A 21455-nucleotide genomic window follows, 5' to 3' on the forward strand; every position below is an offset into this window, starting at 1 on the left:
ATGATGAGAAGGGACATATCTCTGAAGCCTGGGGAGGTTCCGGGTCTTCAGTGGTAGTGTGCTAAGAAGGGAGCCCAGGAAGGAAGAGATGTGAGCTGAGGTGGTGAGGGGCCCATGTGCCTAGCAGAAGTCTCTTTTTCTGATACTCCTGATGACACCCATCTTCCATAGCTGTTGATCCCAGTGACAGTAGATGGCAGGTGTGTCTCTGATGACTGATTCCAGCCTGGGTCAGATTTTTTATTCATTGGTCTCAGACTGGCAGGCTGGAGTGGGGAGAGGGCCAGCAGATGCAACCCTCTTAAAGTCTATTTGCTTAGTTTGGATAAATCCTGATCATTGATGTTTGTTCATTTATTCAACTAATATTTATTGAGTGCCTACTGTGTACATACCAGGTATTTAACAGTAAAGTGGACAGGAGGAAAATGACAGTAGTGAAGAGATGTCCCAAATTCTGGTAGCTTGGCGCCTCTTCTCTTTACAGGGAATTAGACACCTAATTCATTCATTTAACTCTAGATTCTCAGTGCTGAATTTCCCTTACACAAGGAGCTGCTGATCAAGTTTATGTGCTTCCATCCTAGATGCCTTAGGGCCAGGTGAGCTGCTCCAGAGGACTCATTCCTGGTGGCCAGAAGTCGCCAAGCAGCTCACATGTGCTCATCAGGCTCCCGCTTGGTCTCCAGCTCCCACTGACATTCCTGGGAATCCAGTCCTCTGGTCTACCCACCTGGCATCCTCCTTGGCAGCCCACCCAAGCCATGGAAACCTCAGAGGTCCCCGTGGGCTCACTGATTGACTTTGAGACTGAGCCATCCACTTCCTCACCTGTGGAAGCACTGCCACCAAAGCTGCAGGATGGGGACAGCTCCCAGGGTGATGGCGCGTCAGAGAGTGAGACCACGGAGTCAGCAGACAGCGAGAATGACATGGGCGAGTCGCCCTCACACCCGTCCTGGGACCAGTACCACCGCTCCTCCTCCAACGAGTCCTTCTCTTCCAACCAGAGCACAGAATCAGCCAAGGACGAGGAGGCCCTGGAGCTCAGGGAGTTCATGCGCAGCTACGTGGAGAAGATTTTCTCTGGAGGGTAAGCCCTCAGGGTCTCTCTGCTTTCGACTTTGTCCCAGAGAAGAGCATCACCTGGAGCCATGGCTTCCAGCCCCTCACCAGCCAGTGATGGGCCTCTCCCATGGTTCTCAACCCCACCTCAGGTTACAGATAGAACCAGTTGGGGAATTTTCACCCTTTCTTCCCTCCCACCATTGCTGTGACCACTTCACTGTCACTTTCACTTCGTCATTGCTGAACTTGAGAGGCCCCTAGCTTTGGTTTCCCAGGAACTGAGCACTTTCAAGTTAGCTCCTTGCTGGCATTCCATGTCAAAGTCATGCTTGGCTAGGGGGCTGCAATTATTAGTTGACATTAAATTTAGGGGCAATATAAGGCAAGAAGATTTCAGTGCCCCATGCTTCTTGTGATGCTCATGGGCAGCTGAGCCTTGAGCAGCTGCTAAAATGGTGACTCTTCCTCGCACCTCTTTCTGCGCTTTCTTATGAGGTTCTTCAAGGGGTAGGTAAGGAGCATAGATAATTGGAGCAGCAGGAAGCGGAAGTGGGAGTTAGAATGCAGACGGAGGAGCGGGAAATCTGTGCATAGGCCTCTAGCTTTCCTACCCTCATGTATTAATAGCCCAACCAAGGATAAGGGGAGGCAAACAAGCCCAAACTCGTGGGTGGCAGGGGTTGACTGTCGGTTGCATCATTCACAGCAGCACATTCGGGGCTGAAGGTCTTACTACTCAGACTGTCTTCTGTAGCCCCGAAGCATCAGCCCCCCGTGGGAGCTTGTTAGAAATGCAGTCTTGGGCCGCACCGAGCCCCACTCACTGCATGTTACAGTCTGAGTAGAAGATGGAGAAGTTCCCCATTTTTATCAAAGCAATAAGAATTTCTGCCTGCTGACACTGCAAAGAATATTCTTTTCTATCATGGTTCAGGTCCCTTGTATGTAACCGACAGAGGTGGTGTTTGCCTTTTTCAACTGTGCCTCAGTTTTCCATGAAGTTAAAAAAGGAAAAATTTAAAATGGTAATCCAACTATTTGACTATCCAAAGATGCATTTCTGTTTGATGTTGAGTGCATTCTGGGAGAGCAGTAGACATGGTTTTCTGCGTATTTTCTCTGACTAACACTGATGTCAGTCAGCTTTCTCTGAGCACACCCAGTTAATGAAAAGGAGAGAAAGCCCAGAAGTTTGTCTGTTTGCCAGGAAGGCCGGTCTGTATTGGCGGCAGCCTGTCGGCAACGTGGAACGTGGACAACTGGATCAGATACATTTTCAAGAGCATTCCAGATATCACTACAAATAGCTGGCAAATTCTTGTATTTTTTCTGCTGTTTGGGGACAAATGAGACCACGATGTTTTCTACAGAGCCTTAAATAAATGAAATGTTGCACAAGTCAATTGATCATCAGCCGCCACTTCATATTTGTAGTCATTAAAGTTGGGGTAGAGTATTGGCCCCCTATGAAAAGTGGTCACAGAGTTGATTTGAGATGGGTGAGCACTTTGTCCTCCCAGGAGGTGGTGACTCCCTGAGGGCCCCTAGTCTCTGCCCCTCACACACAGACTGGATAGAAGTGAGCAGGCTGGCTTTTCAGAAGCTCAGAGGAATCAGTGACGATGCCCTCCTGATTGGTGGGAGGTGACATTATACACCTGTGTCCGTCCTATGGAAACTGAGGCATTCTTTAATTCAGTGGGTAGATCCATGCTGGCTTCAGCACCAAAGATTAGTGAGGTGAGCTAGGGAACCAAGCCCTCAGAGAAGGGTGATGTTGCCCATGTTAGTGCCTGGACCACCTAACTGGAGGCAGAGGACAAAGGAGACAGAACATGAGCTTTAGAGCCAGGAAGTCCGGATGGAGCCCACTTGTGCTCCCCAGCTGTGTGAGATCCTCCAAGCTGGTCTCCTCACCTGTGAAATAGAAGTAACACCACTTCCTTGAGGGAGTTATCCAGAGGGTAAGATAAGCTGATATAGGTCAGGCAGCTATGCTCAGCTGGGTACACTCCTTTCTTTCCTCTTCCCCCTATGGTAACCTTTTTGTTTCAGAGGATTGAAGGTTGTTTCTTTCTTCCCTTCTGTTCTTTTTTTTAGGGAGGACTTGGACCAGGAGGAGAAAGCCAAGTTTGGGGAGTTCTGCAGCAGTGAAAGTGGAAAAGGCCGGGAGTGGTTTGCTCGATTCGTGAGTGCCCAGGTAAGAGCGAGTGCTGGGAGGAGCGCCCAGGTAAGGGCAGGTGCTGGGGAGGGGGCTGGGGATGTGCAGCATCCCCTCTTTCTTTTTAATTCCTCCACTCAGGAGAAAAGAGTCCAGGGAAATGACCCAATAGAGGAAAAAAAGTAACCAAAGTAACCCCTATCTCAAAATGTTCTGAAGAGGCCCCTTTAGAACGGTGGGAAGTGGGAAGTAGCTCACGTGGATGTCCCGCTGGAAGGGAATGAGTGAGCAGACTGGCCTATCTACCACATGAAATTCTAGAACAGTTAGTTCTTTTAAGGCAAGCATATGGGTTACGTCCATGCCTATTTTTATTAAATAACCCACAATACTTAGTTTTTCTAAAGATATATTGAAGCCAATGACAGCCTGTGAGTTCGAAAATAATTATGTTTTATAAATAGCCAGTAGGTTCTTTTTCTATAAAGTGACTTAAATTCTTGGTTTTTAAAGTATTTTTTTATCACAAATAATTTATTCTTCCAAGAAAAATTAGAAAATACTTGTAAGCAAAAATAGAAAACTACTCATACATCTTGTCGTCGTCGTCGGCAGCCGTCCGTCTCGAGAGACGATGGTTTAGCTTCTTAAGAGTCCATCTGCACCGCCGAGAATGGCTGTGCAGTCCGACTCGGGAGTGACACGATATCTGTCTCCCCCCGTGTCGAATCGACATCTTGCGATGACGCTGGAGTGTCCTCTCCAGTGAAGCTGAAGCTACAGAGCCTGGGAAGGGTGATATGGAGGGTCTGCTGTTGCCCATGCAGCAGACCCCCCCTCTCTTCGCAGCTGAAGGGTCCAAGGGAAAGACGGAGTCAATACAGCTTGGCTTCAGGTGCGCCGCAGGAGTTGCCGGTGTTGACTACAACGTCAAACCGCCTTAGGTACTCCGGCTCCGGATTTTCTGTCGGGGTTTACTCCCTTAGCCTTTCCCCTGAAGAGGTATGCCGAAAGGCAGCGGAGGTTTTTTGGAGTCAGAGTTTTCCTTCTCTGATGTGCCCTGACTGGAAGATCGAACCAGTGACACTTAGCTCGCAGGCCGATGCTCAATCCACTGAGCCAAACCAGCCAGGGGGGACTCATACATCTACAATCCAGAAATAGCCAATGTTGTCATTAAGGGTTTTGCCCCTCCATACTTTTTCATGTGTGCAAAGTTCCTAGTTTTTAAAGTCTCATAAGGAGGAGATACAGGGAAACATCTGCTTGTGCTTCAATGGGCTATGGTCACATGCTGGGGGCCAGCACTTTCTGGGTCCTGGTTTCTGTAGATCACAGAAGCTGTCATGGTCCTGTGCTCTCATCCCCCTGCCTTGAGGGCTGCTTGGTATGATAAGCCCACAGCCTCTCTGAGCTGCAGTATATCTCTGCCACCTGGCTGCCCCGCTGACGTGTCTGCCCTCTTCCCACACAGCGCTGCAATTCCAAGTGTGTCTCAGAGCCGACCTTCTACCGCCTGGTGCAGTCTTTTGCAGTGGTCCTATTCGAGTAAGTAATGCTGTGGCTCTTCCCTCCCTTCCCTGCCCCCGTAACCACCCAGCTGTGAGTAACAGCTGCACGAGCCATCAGCTCGCAGTTGCTGTGATACACTCAGCATCAGCTAAAAGGAGAAGTTGTGGCCAGCATCTCATGGGAGGGAGGGTGGGAGGGAAAATCTTTACCTGACAATAGACATCAGAGGCCCACAGGCAGCTGAGGATGGGTAAATTCCTCCACTCTGGTCCTCAGGACAGGCTGTGATTACACTGAGTTGGCCTAACCCTCCTCTGTCAGAGATCTGGAATTTTCTTGATTTCCTGTTGTGAAGTACTTCAAACTGGATAACCGCCCACTTAATGATATGATTGGATGACCAGTCTGCTCTGAGTAGGCATTTGGCACTGCTGGAGCCTGTTGTCACAAAGGCGTTCAGCCAGTGTGGGGTGGTGGGCAGGGGCCTCTAGCCTCTGTGGAGCTAGAGAAGGTAGGCCTGGGACTCAGGGGGGCTCTCGCCCTGAGACCTCATGGCTCTAGCACTGCCAGGCCCACCTCAGACATCTTGGACTTGCATCAGAGTGGATGATGTTTCCTCCAAATGACGAATCTAAGGGACCATTTAACCCTTGGAAGGCCAAGCAGTGGCTTTAGTGATCCATGTAGACAGGACAGATTGTGGGTGGGAAAGGAAGAGCTGATCTGACAATCACTTGTATTCTCTTTTACGCCCATCACTTCAGTGTGGCCTCAAAGCAGGTCCTGGTCCCATAGCTTCTACATGTCCACCTCCCTGTGTCCCCATGTCCATTTTGTCCTTTCCTTCCTTCTCACAACAGAAATGTAGCCCTTCTCCTCAGTCTTAATTCCCCTGTGTCTCGGTGTCTCCTCACCTGTTCCGCCATGAACATGGGACATGCATGCCCTAGAGGAAAGTGAGCAAAAGAGCCAAAGATCTGTGTGTTCTCTGCACTTGCTCAGAGCATCTCAAGTTCAGGATACAGTCCCAGTCGGGGAGTCTGGGTGTAGCCATCTCCACTGGGAGCACATGCGGAGCTCATGTGCAGTTGCCTCATGAGCAACATGCTCTCAGACACTGAAGATGTTTCAACTTCCAGACATTTGCATCTGTAGGAATTTCCATGAACCCATAGTTGCTGTACATTTGCCTCTCACATGGTAACATACTTACCTAATTCTCGATTTTTCTTTGTGTTTTTCCTTAAATAAATAAAATTAGGCGAAAAAATAAAGTTCAAGTTTCAACCCTGCCAAAACACAAAATCTTCCTATTACTTTGTGAGCATATATATATTGTATTGTTTTATGGTTGCTAACTAAATAATACAAAACTCATAATATTTTGAAATATTTATTAATTTTTAAAATATTAGTTTTATAGTTTTTAGTTTATTAGTATCTTTAGTTTTTATACTTTTGTTTAGTCTGTTATGGTTTTATTAGTAGTTTAGTTCTTTACATTTTTTAAATGATTTTTATATTAAAAGATCAACAAAAATGGCCCAAACCCACCATCTGGATCATTCCTGTTGACTTTCTTTTTTAAAGTATTGTTTGTCCAAGGTTAAAAAGCAAACAGGAGAAAGGGCAAAGGGGAACAGGATGCAAAAGTACACAGAAGCCTGGAAGGAAAAGAAAGCCTCTTTCACACCCTTTTCTCTCACTTTTGATCCACCTCCCAATGAAAATCCCTCGTAATGATGCACATATCAGCAAATACTTTTTTTTCAAAAAAGATATTACATTTACATACAGTTCTGCATTTATAATGGCTACGTAGTATTGTCATATGTCACATACCATAATTTATTCAACTCATGAGCTGTTGATGGCGCTTAGAGTATCCCTCTTCATTTCGTCTCTAGCTCCCGGTGCTGCGGGGCACGTCCTGCTGCTTCAGCACCTGTCACAGCGCAAATTCCTAGAGGCAGGCAGGCCCTCTTTTTGAAGATTCTCTCTTTATTGTCTGCTAAGTTGAGTGGATCTATGTCTATCTTATAAATCTTAATATAGTAAGTATAATATTATATAGTCAGTATAATTCTTTACATTTGTAGAATATTCTTTAGTATATAAAAGGTTCTGGCATGTAACAATTTGACTTTTCAGTAAATGACACAGTGACTTATTCCTGGTGGTTCCCAAAGTGCCATCCCTGGACTAGGAGCCTCAAGAGCATCAGCTTCACAAGACAGTTTGTTAGAAATGCGCATTCTCAGGACCTGCCCCAGACCTACGAAGCCACACACTTCTGGGGGGCCTCAGCTATCCACAGCTTCCCATGCCCTCAAAGTGATTCTGGTGCTGCTCAAGTCTGAGAAGCGTTGGCTGGAGTGTGTCATCTAAGTCACTGCTTATTCCCAAGGAGTAGGGGCTAGAGGTCCTGAGACCTGAGGTCCGACTTCCAATCCTGTGTGTAGGCTTGAGCTTCCTGGGCCTTGGCTGTTCCAAGAGGCCAGGCCCAGAATCAGACCCAGTCCCTGCTGTGTGCCAGTGGATAACTCACCTAACTGGGCCAAGGGAGATTGTTTTCTGTTGCCTTTCCTAAGTAGCATCTGGGGAGTGAGCTATTAATTTAGGAATGTTGCAAAGTATTTTGGTCTTATTTCATGAGCTTGCATTAAGAAAATCAAGTGGATTCCCAGTCAGGGCACATGACTAGGTTGCACGCCAGGTCCCCAGTTGGGGGCGCGTGAGAGGCAACCACACATTGATGTTTCTCTCCCTCTCTTTCTCCTTTCCCCTCTCTCTAAAAACAGATAAATAAAATAAAAATAAGATAAAATAAAATAAAATAAATAAAAAATATTTTAAAAAGAAAAAAGAAATTCGAATGGAACAATTATGCAGCCAGTCAGCCTTGCTTCTCATTTCAGGTGTCATCAGACGGACGACTTTGGGCCCGCCAAGAACCTCATGACCATGTGCTTCACTTACTACCACATTGGTAAGACATGGGGGCACAGCTTACTTGGAATGCAAACCCGGAAACTCAAGACTTGCCAGCTTCTAACATGGCATAAGATGAGGGTTTCTTCCCAATTAAAGGCAAAGCAGTGAGGCTTCCAGAAAAAATGAAAGCTGATGTTAGGGAGGGAATGAGCAAGGAGTGAGATTCCTAAGGCAGGAGGAGACATGGTCTATATTGTGGGTCAAGTCACTGACTGTCTACAGTATGAGGGACGCCACCCTGCTGTTAGAAAGTGAGAAAATGAACACATTCAGCAGGACATTTCATGGTAGACACAGGAATTGTTGCATGTAAGGACATCCCTTTTAGGTTTTAGGAAAATATCACACAGGGTTGGCTGTTGAAGGAAGGTGAAAGGAGCCGTCTGGGATCCTAGGCTAGAAAATGATCCCAGGTGTGGACTGGAGAGCCTTCATGAGGAGCACAGGCTTTATGCCAAGGCTCTGAGAGTTCTTCTAGCTCATTCTATTGGAACTTTCTGGTACATTGGAGCTACAACAGAGTCCCATTCAGGCCACCATAAGAAGAAGGTTGCTGGGGGGCCTGCATGTGAACTAGAGCTGGGTCAGGGCACCCTTCCTTCATTCCTGCCCTCTGCAACTTGGCTTTGTCCTCTGCTCAGCCCCAACAGCCATCCTCTCCATGCCTCTCAGTTCTGTTGGCAGTGGCTGGTCTGACTGCCTGAGCTCAGCCAGACAGCTCATTGGCTGTCTCTGAGTCAGATGCAAACCTCTCATCCAGCTTGTGCTCCTGCTTCTCAAAGAACAGCTAGGCATGCTTATCTGAGTCTGATCTGTACACAGAGCAGCTTCAGTTAGTAGGAGGTACTCAGTCCCTTGGCCTGTAGAGGACCCTTTGACCCATAGGGGGCACCTTGGCCTATAGGGGCATCTTGGTCTGAAGGGGTCACCTTTGACCTGTAGGGGGCGTCTTGCCTGGGGTGAGCGCCTTGACCTATAAGGGGGTGATGTGACCTGTAGGGGGTACCTTGGTTTGTAGGAGGCCCTTTGACCTGTAGGGAGTGCTTTGGCCTGTCCAGGGGCATCTTGGCCTGAAGGTCCACACACTGCCCTTAGAAAGGGCCATTTCTTGTGTTGTCTCCACTCACACTGTTCCTTCTCCCAGAATACCCTCCTCTTGCCACTTCCTTCCTGTTTCAGGCCCTGTCTGGGTGCCAGCAATCCCGCCTAGAATCTGCACTCCTCCTCCCACCACAAGGAAAGACTCTTCCCCTGTCGTCTCCAGCCCTTGACCGCACTACCGTGTCACTGCTTCCTACCTTACGCTCTCGCTGTGTGCATGCATTGCTCACCTTCCCGCACTGTGAGCTTCTTTGCGGCTGGACCCTTACCTGTTTCTTCTTTAGCCCCTGTGGCAGCTGGCTGACCTCTTGCACAATCAGTGCTTAGTGACTGCCCTGAGAGAGGAGGTGCCCAGGCTCACGTCTTCTCCGGGGTGTCTCTGAGCCTTGTGCGTCCTGCTGCCATGCTCACACCAGAGCGGCTCTGGCAGCTAACAGGAGTTCCTTTCCACCCTCTGTCGTAGCTGCTGCAGAATACGGTTCTTATGCCCCCTCTGTCTCTAGGTAAACCACACCTGCTTCCCTGTGAATCCAAAGAGAAGCCTGCAGGGAGCATCGACTCCTACCTGAAGTCCGCCAACAGTTGGTTAGCAGAGAAGAAGGACATTGCTGAGCGGCTGCTGAAGAACACGTCGGCCAAGACAGAGAACGTCAAGGGCTTCTTCGGGGGGCTGGAGACCAAGCTGAAGGGACCCCTGGTCAGGAAAAATGAGTAAGTGTGGCCTGCTCTGCATCCCTGTCTGACTGTGGGGTGGGGTAGGCACACAGGTGTGACAAACCGCAGAGGTTGAATTAAGTTCAAGGTGCCAAGGATGCCCTAGCTGGGTGGTGGAAGAATCTGTTCGCCCGTAACAATTTGTGGGGCCCGAGAGCTACTTCTGAGAAGTGCAGCTGCCAGCCCAGCTTGACTCCCTGCCCCTGGAATTTTGTAGGGTTTCCAAATGCCATTCTGTCTGTTGAGATGCAGGGATGTCCCCTGTGGGTCCATGTTTTCTAGGACAGATGAGAAACATATGGAAATTGGCAGGAGGGAAATTACAAACCCCCACTCCGCCCTCCTTCCATCTCATAACTGTGGCGAGAGCTTGTGTTAAGAAACGAGGCAGACTCAGGAGAGACCACTGTCCCTGGAAGACCAGCTCCCCGCAGAAACTCAGGGCCCCTGTACCGGGCGTGGAGAGGCTAAAGCTTCCACAGAAAGGGGCGCATCAGCAAGAGAGCCCTGGACCCGGAGCTGGTGCTGGCCATTCTGCAGTCCCTGCTGTCACCTCCAGGGGCTTGGTTATAACTAGGTGACTCGGCTTTATTCCTATTCTGGTCCACACAGTTCTGGATTCAGAGAAAACAGCACAAAGAAGCCTAAATTCTAAGACTGGCAATTGATTAATGTAGCATTGACTTAATAGAAATGTTTTTTTAGAGAAAACCACATTGGTTATGACACGGAATCCCATTTCAGCAATATAAAATGGCTTCTTTGAGAGAGTGGGGGGTCATATGGTCACTGCTGTGGTTTCTCTCCCCCAGTGAGGACGAGAGCAAGCCCAAGGACAAGCCACAGAAGACTGGTGAGTGCCTCCCAGCTATAGGTCCCTGTAACCCAAGTCCCTGCTGGAGTCTCCAACCAACCCAGCCTTAACTGGCAGCACCAGTCAGCAGGTTCCTGACCGTCCTAGAAGCTGTGCTGCCCCTGTAACACGAGGGGCGCCATTGGGGCTCCCCAGTCACTCTCAGATCCCGTCAGTTACTGAACTTTTGAGAAGAGCCACTTCTCTAGGGAGAGGATGCAGGAACTAAGCTCTCATCCCAGGGAAGCTAAGGAAGTATCCCTGGGGATGCAGGAGCTTTCCAGGGACCCCTGCCTCAGAAAGGGTCCTTGCTAGCTGTGAGGAACGTCATCCTGCCCCAAAGCAGCAGAAAAGCTGTCGTGCAATTTCAGCTGTGCATTTCTATGGCCTTTGGACAGAAGCAGTGGCTTCAGTGGCATTGCCATGGGGTTTGCCAACATGTGGGTGCAACTAGAGCCACACTCAGTCTTTCTCACCCTCCCGCAGTGACTGTGTGCAGCCCAGAGGAGGAGCGGAAGGGGGAGAAGATCTACCTGTACACTCACCTGAAGCAGCAGCCCATCTGGTAAGGCCCCCCTTGCACCTGCAGGGCAGCAGCCGCTGCGCCTTCGTCTTCGTCAGAAGTGAGGTCACTCGTGCGCACAAGGACAGCCAAAATAAACCGACAAATGATAGCAAGGGTTGGTGAGGATGTAGAGTAACCGCAGCCCTCCTGCACTGCTGGTGGGATTGTCAAGTGGGGCAGGCACTTTGGAAAACCGTCTGGCAGCTCCTCAGAAGGTTAAACATAGTTACCCTATGACCCAGTGATTTGACTCCTAGGAATGTACTCAAGGGAATTGAAAACGAGTACTCAAGAGAAACTTGTGCATATATGTTTATAATGGCATTATTCGTAATAGCCGAATGGTGGAAGCAATCTGAATGTTCATCTACATGGACATTTGATGTACGGATATATAAAATGCAACGTATCCATGCCATGGAGGATTACCTGGCCATGTAAAGGAATGAGGCGCTGGCACCTGCTGTAGTGTGGAGGAACCTGGAGCACATTTTGCTAAGCGAAAGAAGCCAGACCAAAAGACCACATAGTGTGATTTCATTTATATAAAATGTTCAGGACGGGCAAATCCCTGGAGACAAAGTAGATGAGTGGTTGCCAGGGGCTGAGGGAAATGAGGAGTGAGGAGTGACTGCCAGTGTTATGGGGTTTCTGTATGGGGTAATGAGGACAGCTGTATTTTGGACAGAGACAGTAGTGATGGTTGCACAGCTCTGTGAATACATGAAAAAGTGCTGAATTGCGTGCTTTAAAAGAGTGAATTTTATGGTATGTGAATTATATCCCAATAAAGCTGTTTTATATAGAAAAGGTCATGGTTGAATTAAGAGACCAGTGGTCAGGGGAATCTCGCCCTCTGTCTTGCTCTCTGGATGATTGCTTGTGCTGCTTTAATCCCTCTGAAACTTCTCCATCACTGTATTTTAGTTACTCACGGTAGACAGTGTACCGGCACTGGGAACCCAGAGGGGATTAGACACATGCCTCCCTCAAAGATCACAGTTTAACTGTGGGGGAAGGACCATGTGAGGAATGTGGCCAGAGGGCTGGGCTGGAGCTGACCAGAAGCCTCCAAGGGGAACCCTCACCTGAGCTGGGCCACATTCAGGAAGAAGCAGGGAAAAGTGGAAACTGACCAGCCCCTGTCGCACTTGTCCAGTGATTTTAGCTCAGCATCTCTGGGCCTTGACTTGAGGGCTGTCTTATTACTCGCAATAGGACAACAGCCCTGAAGGGCCAGGTGATGAATATATTAGGCTTTGAGGGCAACCAACTCAACTGTCATTAGACAATATGTAAGTGAATGGGCGGGGCTATGCTCCTATAAACATTGATTGACACAAACAGGCAGCAGCTGGATTTGGCCCACCCACCAAATCGGTAGTTTGCCAACCCTGGATCTTCTCTAAGAGGAATGTTTCTTACTGTGTGTCCCTGTAAATGTGTTTGCTCTCAGCACGGGGTCTGTCCCTGCCAGGTTCTTGTTTATGTTACTGGCACCTGTTCTAGAAAAGCTGGTGTCTCCGAACCCCCTGCATTCTCTTGGGAGCCTCAACAGGAGATGGAGAAGCAGGAAAGGGCTCCATCTACATCCTGTCCATGGCAACTTCAGTTTGGACCTGAAGAATCTAGGGTTCCCCAGCTCTGCTCACCTTCCTGCCCAGACTTCACCCGCGCTATGGCGTCACCCTGGGAGAGATGGGCAGTTGCTTCATGATGCTTGGCCAGGGGCCTCAGGGAGGCACCTGATTTGGACAGAGGCTCACGATCATTTTCTCTTCTCAGCCTTATCTCCCTGCGACTTCTAGAAGATCATCCAGATATGGCGGGAAACTCCACTTCCTCATCCCTTAAGTGGGCCAAGAGCTGCCCTTCCCTCATCGTTTGGAGAGAAGTGACGTGTGTTTCTTTCTTGCAGGCATACACTGAGGTTCTGGAACGCGGCCTTTTTCGATGCTGTCCACTGCGAGAGGAGAAAGCGGTCCCCCACGACCAGGTAGGAGCAAAGTCTGGGCTGGCTTTCCTCAGGGAAGAGGACCTGGGAGAGCTTTATTTTCCCGTTTCTGAAGAGGAGAGTGAAGAATGGCTGAGTCCACGCGTCTGTGTTTCTCCTTCAGCCCCTTCTGGCCTTGTGCCCTGCAAGCTGCCTGAAGTGTCCGGGGCGCAGAGCTTCATGGGCGGTGGGATACTTGGCTTGCATGAGCGCTTCCTTTCCTGGGGCTCTGGCATGACTTGGCCTGACCCTCCTAAGAAATGCAGCTTCCCACTAAATGAAACCATCAAAACCCCCTAGACTGCTCTGCCTACTCTCTGTAAGAAGTCCGACTCCTGAGCACGAACCACTGCCGCAGGATCTTGGGGTGCAGGGCTGGCCACCACCCCGACTTTGCTTTACCATCTGCAGAAATGCAGTTGTTGCTTTCGGCTCCTCTGGTTTGCAGCCCTTCCCAGCTCCCCTGAGGGTGGTCTTGCTGCTTCAGAAGATCCCTTTGGCAAACCGTTTCTCAAAGCACGTGGCGGCAATGAGGGGTTGGCACTGATGCCATGGGGCTCCTGCTCAGTTCTCTCTCTGGTCACAGTGAGCTAAGGTTGCCACCCGCTGCGTGCAGTGCAAGGCAGGACAGGCAGCAGCTCTCCCAGTCCTGGGCGCCCTTATGGGCCCCACCAGTCCTGGGACCTAGAAGCCTTTGACCTGTCCTCATTACCAAAACAAATTCCCTCTTCCCTAACACTGGGAGGCTCCCTAGCCTTTGTCCCTGGCAGGAGAGAGAGCAGATCCTGCTGGTTAAGTCTTCAATCCACCAGCACAAGGGGAATCTCAGAGGAAAGCTTTCTGCCTGGGTGGCAACCAGCCCTAACAGGGAGCGAGAGGGAGCGAGACAGCCTGCCTGTGCCCCCCTGCAGTCTGCTGTGACTGTGCTTCCGGGGGAGACAGGGGGAGCACGTGGTGGGGGAGGGGGACACTGACCCTCTTCCCAAGGACTCTAGAGAGAACTCGACACTGCCAGAAACGAAACAGAAGGAAATGCTCAGATGCTCGTGGGTGAATGGGGTTCCTCTTGTCGCTGGGCTCTCAGGCTCCTAGGAAACAGATTGATCTCGAATACCCTGTCTCGCTCTGTCCTTCTCCGTTTCTGCCTGTAATAACCCTCCTTCTTTCGCTTGTTCTCTTTTTCCATCCACATATCTTGCATGACTTTGACATGTTCCTCTGTTGACCTGTTTCTGCTGCCGCTCCAGAGGGGATGCTGGAGAGGAGGAGAAGAAGAGGTGTGTGTCCACGTGACTTTGTTCATGTTACAGTGCTGGGGGTCCCCTTCAGGGCCACCTCAGGGTGGGCGGGGGGCCAGAGCCCGATGCAGGTGCCACTCAGTGCTGGCTGCCAGCGGTGAGGGTGTTCCTGGGAGGCAAGCCCTGTGCTGGGACAGGCTGGTGATGGGTAAGAGCTCTCCAAGGACAGAGCACCCGCAAATAGGAAACAAATAAGTCACCCTAGACCTCCCAGAAGGCCCAGTGGAAGTTCAGAGAGGAGGAAGCAGTGAAGTCCAGAAAGTGAGCTCCAATTTTAAGCAGATCGAGCTCTCTACAGGCGACTCGGGCCCCTTACAGGCAGACCTGAACCCCACCCCCTGACGCTTCTCCCATGTTGCTCTAGAATCCTGGCTCATGGGCCGTGGGCAGGTGCGAGGGGCTGTCCTCTGCAGTCACACACCCAGAGGTGTGCGGGGGTCTGCCAAACCCTCACCCACCACAGCAGGTTTGGGGAGTCACACAGAGGGGACAACTGCTCTCTCTCCCAGCCTATTGGGGAGCCTGTGTGTGTGAGGGGATCCCCAAAGAGAAAGGCCTTGACCTGGGCTATTTCCTGGCAGTCTACTGTGGGGAGTCTGACTCTTACTGTTTGAACTTTGTATTTGTTGGACATCTTTTAGAATATATTTTTAGAGTTAAAGGCCTGACTATTCAAATGATCATTCCCGATACAATGATTTTTCCCACCGTGGAAATTTCCCCAAACATGCTTCCCTTAGTCAGTGATACCTTTTTAGTGCTTATCGTTTGAGAAATCTAATTTCTTATGCAGCCTTACTATGCTCTAAAAGGAGCATTTAGGCATGACCAGTATCTCCTTTCATAGAAAGCTCCTGAGTTCCTACAGCCTCTCTGGGTGAGGGTGGTGAACCAACCCTCCCAGAGTGAGGCCTCTTAGCATCATAGCCGATGCCACGCACTGTGGCCTCCCAGCGGTCAGTGCCAAGCCCAAGAGTAGAGGCCAGCCTCTGGGCCTTCCAGGTCTTCTCACCTGAGCTGGTGTGGTCTGACCATGCACATCTCGGACCTGCCCCATGACGCACCCAGGCCCTGCCCAGAAGAGGGGCAGGTGTTGCTTGGAGACTGGGGGCAGGAGGGGTGGCTCTGACTCGAGCGCAACTTCATGCCTCCATCATGATTTCTCCTCACCAGTAAACTGCTGGCAGTGCCTTCGGGGTCCTCTCTTTTCTCAGAGGTACAAGCATCTCCATTTCGTAAGGCTTCCCATTCTTTTTTGTAATCCTCACCTGAGGATATGTTTTTATAGATTTTAGAGAGGGGAGAAGGGACGAAGAGAGAGAGAGGGAGGAACACTGATGTGAGAGAGAAACATCAATCAGTTGCCTCTTGCACATGCCCTGACTGGGGATTGAACCTGCCACCTTTTGGTGCACGGGACGACACTCCAACCAACCAAGTCACCCAGCCCCCAGCCTGGACAGGCTTCCCCTTCTTCAAGCTGATGGTCACATCCAGATTCCCACTGCAGCTGTCTAGACACATGCCCCGCCCGCTGTGAGTTTTAGACCTTGACTGGTATCGGGTGTTGGACTCCATTGAAAGGAGTTGATTTGACTGTAGGCATCACCTGATTGACTGATTGCTAATGACCTTCCGCCTCTGTCACCCGAGGTTAGATGAACGGTCCCTGTTCTGCCCCTGGTCACAGTGAGAAGAATCACCCTCTCACCTGGGTCAGGAGGAGTGGAGTCGGGGTCTGGGGCTGTGTGGGGTGCACTGCGCAGCTGTGCCCAGTGGGCCCGGTGGTGGCACGGGGGTCTCTGTGCCGGGACAATCCCAAGGGTGACCACTGGTGGGATCAGTATGGTAGCTGGGTGTCTTCATGGTGTCCTGTCGTCGGCATGAGGAGACTGGGAGCTGCCCTCTCCTCGCCTCCGTCGCGTCCCTGATGGCCGTGCGCTCCAGCTGAGCTGCAGCAGCGGCAGCGGGGTGCCCCAGGCCCGGAGGGGGGAGTCCGGTGCTGGTGTTCTCGGTTCTGTTTCTCTTCCTCTGGCTTCTCCATTATCCCAGCCCCTCGTCCCTCATACTGCCTCCTCTCTCCCTTTCCTTTGATCTTTCTCTTAATCTTGTTTGAGTCAGACTCGTCCTCCAGAGTTTAATTTTTAAGGGAAATAGGCTAAAATGACTTCTCCTCACCATCTGCATCTCCTGCAAGTAGCACACGTCTCAGAAAGGCAATGGGGGCGGAGGGGGGGTGAAGTAGTATGGGGTGGGACAGTCACCCGTCCACTGGGGACAAGGAGAGGGGGAGACAGTTCACTGCAGTGGGCCAATGGAGACGGCTCCCACGCAGGAACACAGAGTTAATATCACTCATGGGGACACCCTCCCCTTGCCAGCCCCTGTGCTCACTACTGTTTCCCCGTGGAAAACAGGCAGGCAAATCTGTTCTCAGTCCCACTCGCAAAGCCACACAGACCGTGTCCCTTTCTTGGGGGGGCTTCACACTCTGTGTTGGAGGCTTTGTGCCGTCTTCATGGTGAGCACAGGTCACGGTTCCCTGGAGTGTGAAGGGAGAACCTGAGTCTGGTCCCCGTGCTGTGAGGGTGGAGGGGTGGAGAGGCAGAGTCAGCTGTCAGAAAGCTGAGGGCAGACAGTGGCCGGCCCAGGCTGCCTGACGGGACAGTGTGGCAAAGGGCCCTTCTCGCCTCCCTGCTCCCTGGGCCTCCCGGGCGCTGTCACCTGCAGCAGACCCTTCCCTCACCAGCAAGTCAGGCCCATCTCCGCCAGCGAGGCCAGGGGCTGCAGCTCACGCCTGAGAGCCTCCTCACCGCGATCTGGATGTCCACTCCCCACGGGCTGCCACGGGGTCCTTTCCTCTGCAGGTCTCTCTGCTGTACAATGGGGCTGTGATCTCCCATCCTCGAACCGTAAAGAAGGACATGGGGTAGCATCCTTATCACCTAGAGAATGTTCTAGGCAACACTAAGCACTCATCATCTCCAGTGGTAGGAAGCGCATGAGCTCCCGGCTCTCCTCACCTTAGGAAAGACGATGTAAATAATAAATAAGGGTGCATGGGCCCCTCAGGCGGAGTGTCGGAACTCTGGCGGGCTTCCTGTAAAAGCCAAGCAAGTGCTCCTGCGTGAGGAAGGCCGTGCTCGGGGACCGCTGACATCCGTAGGACAGGGCAGGGGAGGGGTGCGTGACTGGGGACTCAGCGGCACTCTGAACACCCTCTCCGGTCCCCTGTGCTTGCAGGGAGAAGTGGTGCCACATGACCCAGGAGGAGCGTGACGACAGCCTCCGGTTCAACGAGAACATCACGTTCGGGCAGCTGGGGTAGGAGCACTGGGGGCCGACACCCCCGCCTCTCATGACCCAGAGGGAGTGGGGTGGATTGGGGGGCCACACCCATGTCACCCCCAGTAACGCGGGCAGAGGCGCTGACACTGGCACCCAGATGTGGTGAGGATACTCCTACCTCACGACGTCACACATCTGTGACACGGTGTCGCTACAACTGTGAAGCCTTAAATGGCTCAGAACATGTGATTCATTACATTGGCCTGGATCCCAGTTCCTAATTCATCTGCCCGCGAGGCCCACACCTGGTAGCAGGCAGTTTCGCAGTGAGCGTGTGGGCTGCCTGACAAAGGGACCATTTATTTTTAACTTTTGTCTGGCAATTCTGGGCAGGGTATGCGCTGGGCCTCCAGGTCCCAGCTCCCTGTCCCCAGGGCGGCAGGAGGGGCGCTGGCTCACGCGTGTTTCTCCCTGCAGCACGTTCACTCACAACATGCTGGCCTTCGGGCTGACCAAGAAGCTGTGCAATGACTTCCTGAAGAAGCAGGCTGTGATCGGCAACCTGGATGAAGGTGAGTCACAGCCAGAGGTGGGCAGGGCTGGCGTGTCCGGAACAGCTGCTCTGCGGACCAGCACGTCCTCTCTGCTCAAAGGATTGTCCCTATTTTAATGAGAAATATGACATCAAACTCTCTGGTTAGGTCACCCCTCCCCTGTTTCTGTCCACTTAAATGCACGAGATGCTTCTTCTGCTTTTTGGAAATCCATTTCTGCTGGGAAGGGTTTGCCAGGGGTAGGGGGAGCTGGCCAGCTCAGTGTTCGTGGTCAGGGACAAAGGTAAAGGTGTAACTTTGAGCTCAGACTCTGAACTTGAAAATGGTCAAACTCACCACGAGTTGCCCCTCCTTCTAAATGGCCACTGTATGGCCTCCCTTTGTTTCTTCATCCACACGGCCATGAGAGGGGTGGGGGAGGAAGGGAAGGCAGAAAGGGGGTTTTGAGATTTACCCAATCTGGCTTCTGTAACAAAAGGGGATACGTTGCTGATGTGAGCTCCCCTAAGCTACAGCGGAGCCCACCTTCGTGCACCACACCACTTGCTACAAATAACACTTCTTCAGGTCCTCCAGAGCCTTTCCCTTAAATGTATATTTGGATTGACCGATATTTTAAAATGACAACTTCATCCTGCATTGAAATAAAAGAGCTACAGGAGAGTGGCCTCAGAAGGTGGGAGGGTGGGTGTTAGAGGCACCCACCACACCATCAAAGTTCAAGAACACTGTCCCCTCTCCTGCCGTGTGATCCCTGGGACCCAGGCCTGGCTCCTGTGACACAATTCATCTGCCCACACTGTGCCTTCCCCTAGCCTAAGCCTAGAGGGCCTGCGGGACCATCCTTGGCATTATTGTTTCCATATAACGAGGCTCCCCCATTCCAAGGAGCCCACTTCCTGGTGCACGTCCATGCCTGATGTATGCCAGGGGCTCCGTCCCCACACACTAGCAGAAGCCTGTGCTCACTGCTCCTGAGGCAGTCCTGGTTTGTCCCTGCCCCAGTCTGTGCCACCATCTTTCCTCTCCCAAATAACATGGTTCTCTCTTCCAGAGCAATACAAGCTGCTGAGCGACCACATCGAGCAGATGGCCACTGAGTAGGCCACGGGAGGTCACCCACAGCATTTTCCAGGAGGACTGAGGGTACACACCGCTCTCCTGGGCCAGCGACTGGCTGTTGCCCTACCCGATGACCCTGCATGACATCGGCAGCACCCAGAGCCACTCCGTGCTGCCCCAGAACTAGCGGTTAGAAGACTCCGGTTGCCTGTCCTCTCCACCTTCCCTCTGCCTGTGTCTACTCCCCCATTCACATGCCAAAGTGTCCCTGGGATTAGGTGGCTAGCATGAGGTGACCGTCCATACTCCCAAGTGTCAGGAACTGAAGGAATGGGACGGAAGCCAGGGCAGGCACAGGGCAGTGTCTGCCCGTAGCGTCCTGCAGGGGAGAGAGGCTGAGGTGCACGTGGGAATGTGGATAAGGGCAGCCATGAGCCGGCATGCACCAGTGACATGGGACTTCATGGATGATGATCTGGGACCTTCCCCTTCAGACCTGGGACAGGGCGAACTCCCACTGTCAGGGCTGCTGCCAAACAGTGGGGGCAGTAGGCCCACTCAGTGTTGGGCCATGGCTGGTGCTGGCTTTTTCCTGGCTCCCTGCTCCATGTGACAGGAACTAGGGTCACGGCAACCTTGGGGAGGAGAGAAACGCCTCCTGATGGAGGGAGAGCGAGGGCCTGGCCACAGTCAGTGGCGTGGAGCACCCTGGAGACGTCGCTGCCGTGGAGCGCAGAGGTGTCTGCGGCACACTGGTCAGGATGTCCCGTCAGCAGGCAGCTTCTTTCCGCAGCAGGGAGAGCCCTGCCTCTCGCTCCGCGGGAGGAGCATTGGCATCTGTCCCTGCAAACAGCGCAGAGAAGAGGTTTCTTCAGTGGCTGCAAGACAACCCCCCTTTCTAAAAGCAAACAGTGCTGCTCTTGATTTCAGAAAAAACAGAAAAATCTGGGTCAGTTTTACAGACAGCTGGATACAGGCGCTCCTGGTGGCGGTTGTGCGAGGCCCTTCAGGGGCGCGGCTTCGGGGTGTTGGGCCCTCCTCCCCTGGCAGCCTCGGGGAGGCTCCTTTACCTGCTGCAGCCCAAGCCCTCTGGAGCTTTTCCCTGCAGACTCTGCCGATGCCCCGTCACCGCACGTCCGGTGCCTGGGGAGCGTGGCTCTTCTCCCTGAGTTTGTATCAGGCCCAGCAGACCAGCCCAGGGAAGCTGAAGTCTGACCTGCAGGCATTCAGCATGCTGGCTCCTGCGGTGTAAATATGTCAGTCTGGTCCCCTCTGCCTCCCGCCCTTCTCTCTCGGGCCCTGACCTTGAAATAGGCTTGTGGGGCTCTCTCTGTATCCTCCTGTCCTATCTGCCCTACTACCTCCTCCAGCTCGAAATCGCTTTACATTACTGTCTCCTACTGAGCACAGCAAATACATACCTGGCAGTCACTTATCCAGCCAGTGCTCAAAAGGGTTCCCTGGCAGAATGCCTCCCTGGAATGTTCCAGAAAAGAGCAGGTGTTGGTTGAACCATTGAACGCACACCTGGATAATCATAAGACAGGCGCTGTGAAACATGGCACAGTCTGAGTGGGTGGTGTGAAATGTCACCCGCCAAAAGAGCTGGGGAGCGGGGCTTCAGAAACCTGGCTCATTTTTTATTACTGTGTGTGTGTGTGTGTGACATCAGCCTCTGGCACTGTCACTAAACAAAACACAGCTGTGTTGCTTGGTTTGCTTGCCATGTGTGGGGACAGATCATACAGGCTGGAGTGTCCCCTGCCCCCGGCCCCACCGTTGGGCCCCAGTGATGGTGCACGTCTGTACTGAACGCATTTCAGAGAGAGAACACCGAATTGATGGGCGTGGGAGCCCCTCCTCCTCCAATGCCTCCTTCAGGTAATGCATCCCCCTAAAACATCCAACTGTGACCCCTGGATATGCTGCTGTGTTCCATTCCCCACTCCCTCTGTAATATCAGGGCCACACAGAGTGGTTTATCCGGGGACCCTGCAGGGCTGCATGGGGACCCTCCCTTTAGCTTGCCCTCGTTGGCTTTATTAGTCATTCCTTAGTAGTTAGCTGAAATGCATTAAGACTTAAAGGTGCCCAGAAGACTCATCCTTGTATGTGTAAGATGTTTGTGTAGAAGTGTGGATCTGGTCTGAGTTCAGGAGGAAGAAGAGTGGATTTGGAGACTTTCCAGGGGTGCTGGTGGGCAGGGGTGGGAAGACACAGCCTCTGGAAGGAAATGCAGCTTTGACTTCTTTGGGCTTTTCCAAGCACTTTAACTTCACAAATGATCTGGAG

The 21455-nt window shown here is 51.8% G+C and overlaps 1 protein-coding gene across 2 annotated transcripts in view; it reads left to right on the top strand.

The window, feature by feature from the left end:
• Positions 1 to 20822, top strand: part of KIAA0513 (KIAA0513 ortholog) — a 60071-nt gene extending 39249 nt beyond the window's left edge. Inside the window, exons 2-13 of one of the 2 annotated variants that reach the window (XM_090259424.1) lie at positions 588 to 1093; positions 3169 to 3268; positions 4704 to 4777; positions 7660 to 7730; positions 9340 to 9547; positions 10363 to 10403; positions 10890 to 10968; positions 12887 to 12964; positions 14209 to 14238; positions 17503 to 17583; positions 18025 to 18119; positions 19156 to 20822. In XM_090259424.1, coding sequence (XP_090115550.1) covers positions 765 to 1093; positions 3169 to 3268; positions 4704 to 4777; positions 7660 to 7730; positions 9340 to 9547; positions 10363 to 10403; positions 10890 to 10968; positions 12887 to 12964; positions 14209 to 14238; positions 17503 to 17583; positions 18025 to 18119; positions 19156 to 19205 — 1236 coding nt within the window. In that variant the 5' untranslated portion in view covers positions 588 to 764 and the 3' untranslated portion in view covers positions 19206 to 20822. The remainder of the gene's footprint in view (positions 1 to 587; positions 1094 to 3168; positions 3269 to 4703; positions 4778 to 7659; positions 7731 to 9339; positions 9548 to 10362; positions 10404 to 10889; positions 10969 to 12886; positions 12965 to 14208; positions 14239 to 17502; positions 17584 to 18024; positions 18120 to 19155) is intronic. The other variant, XM_090259425.1, reaches the window with a different exon arrangement.
• Positions 20823 to 21455: the final 633 nt, after the last annotated feature.

This window comes from Furipterus horrens, unplaced genomic scaffold, assembly GCF_987537825.1.
Source record: "Furipterus horrens unplaced genomic scaffold, mFurHor1.1.pri manual_scaffold_13, whole genome shotgun sequence".
Taxonomy (NCBI): domain Eukaryota; kingdom Metazoa; phylum Chordata; class Mammalia; order Chiroptera; family Furipteridae; genus Furipterus; species Furipterus horrens.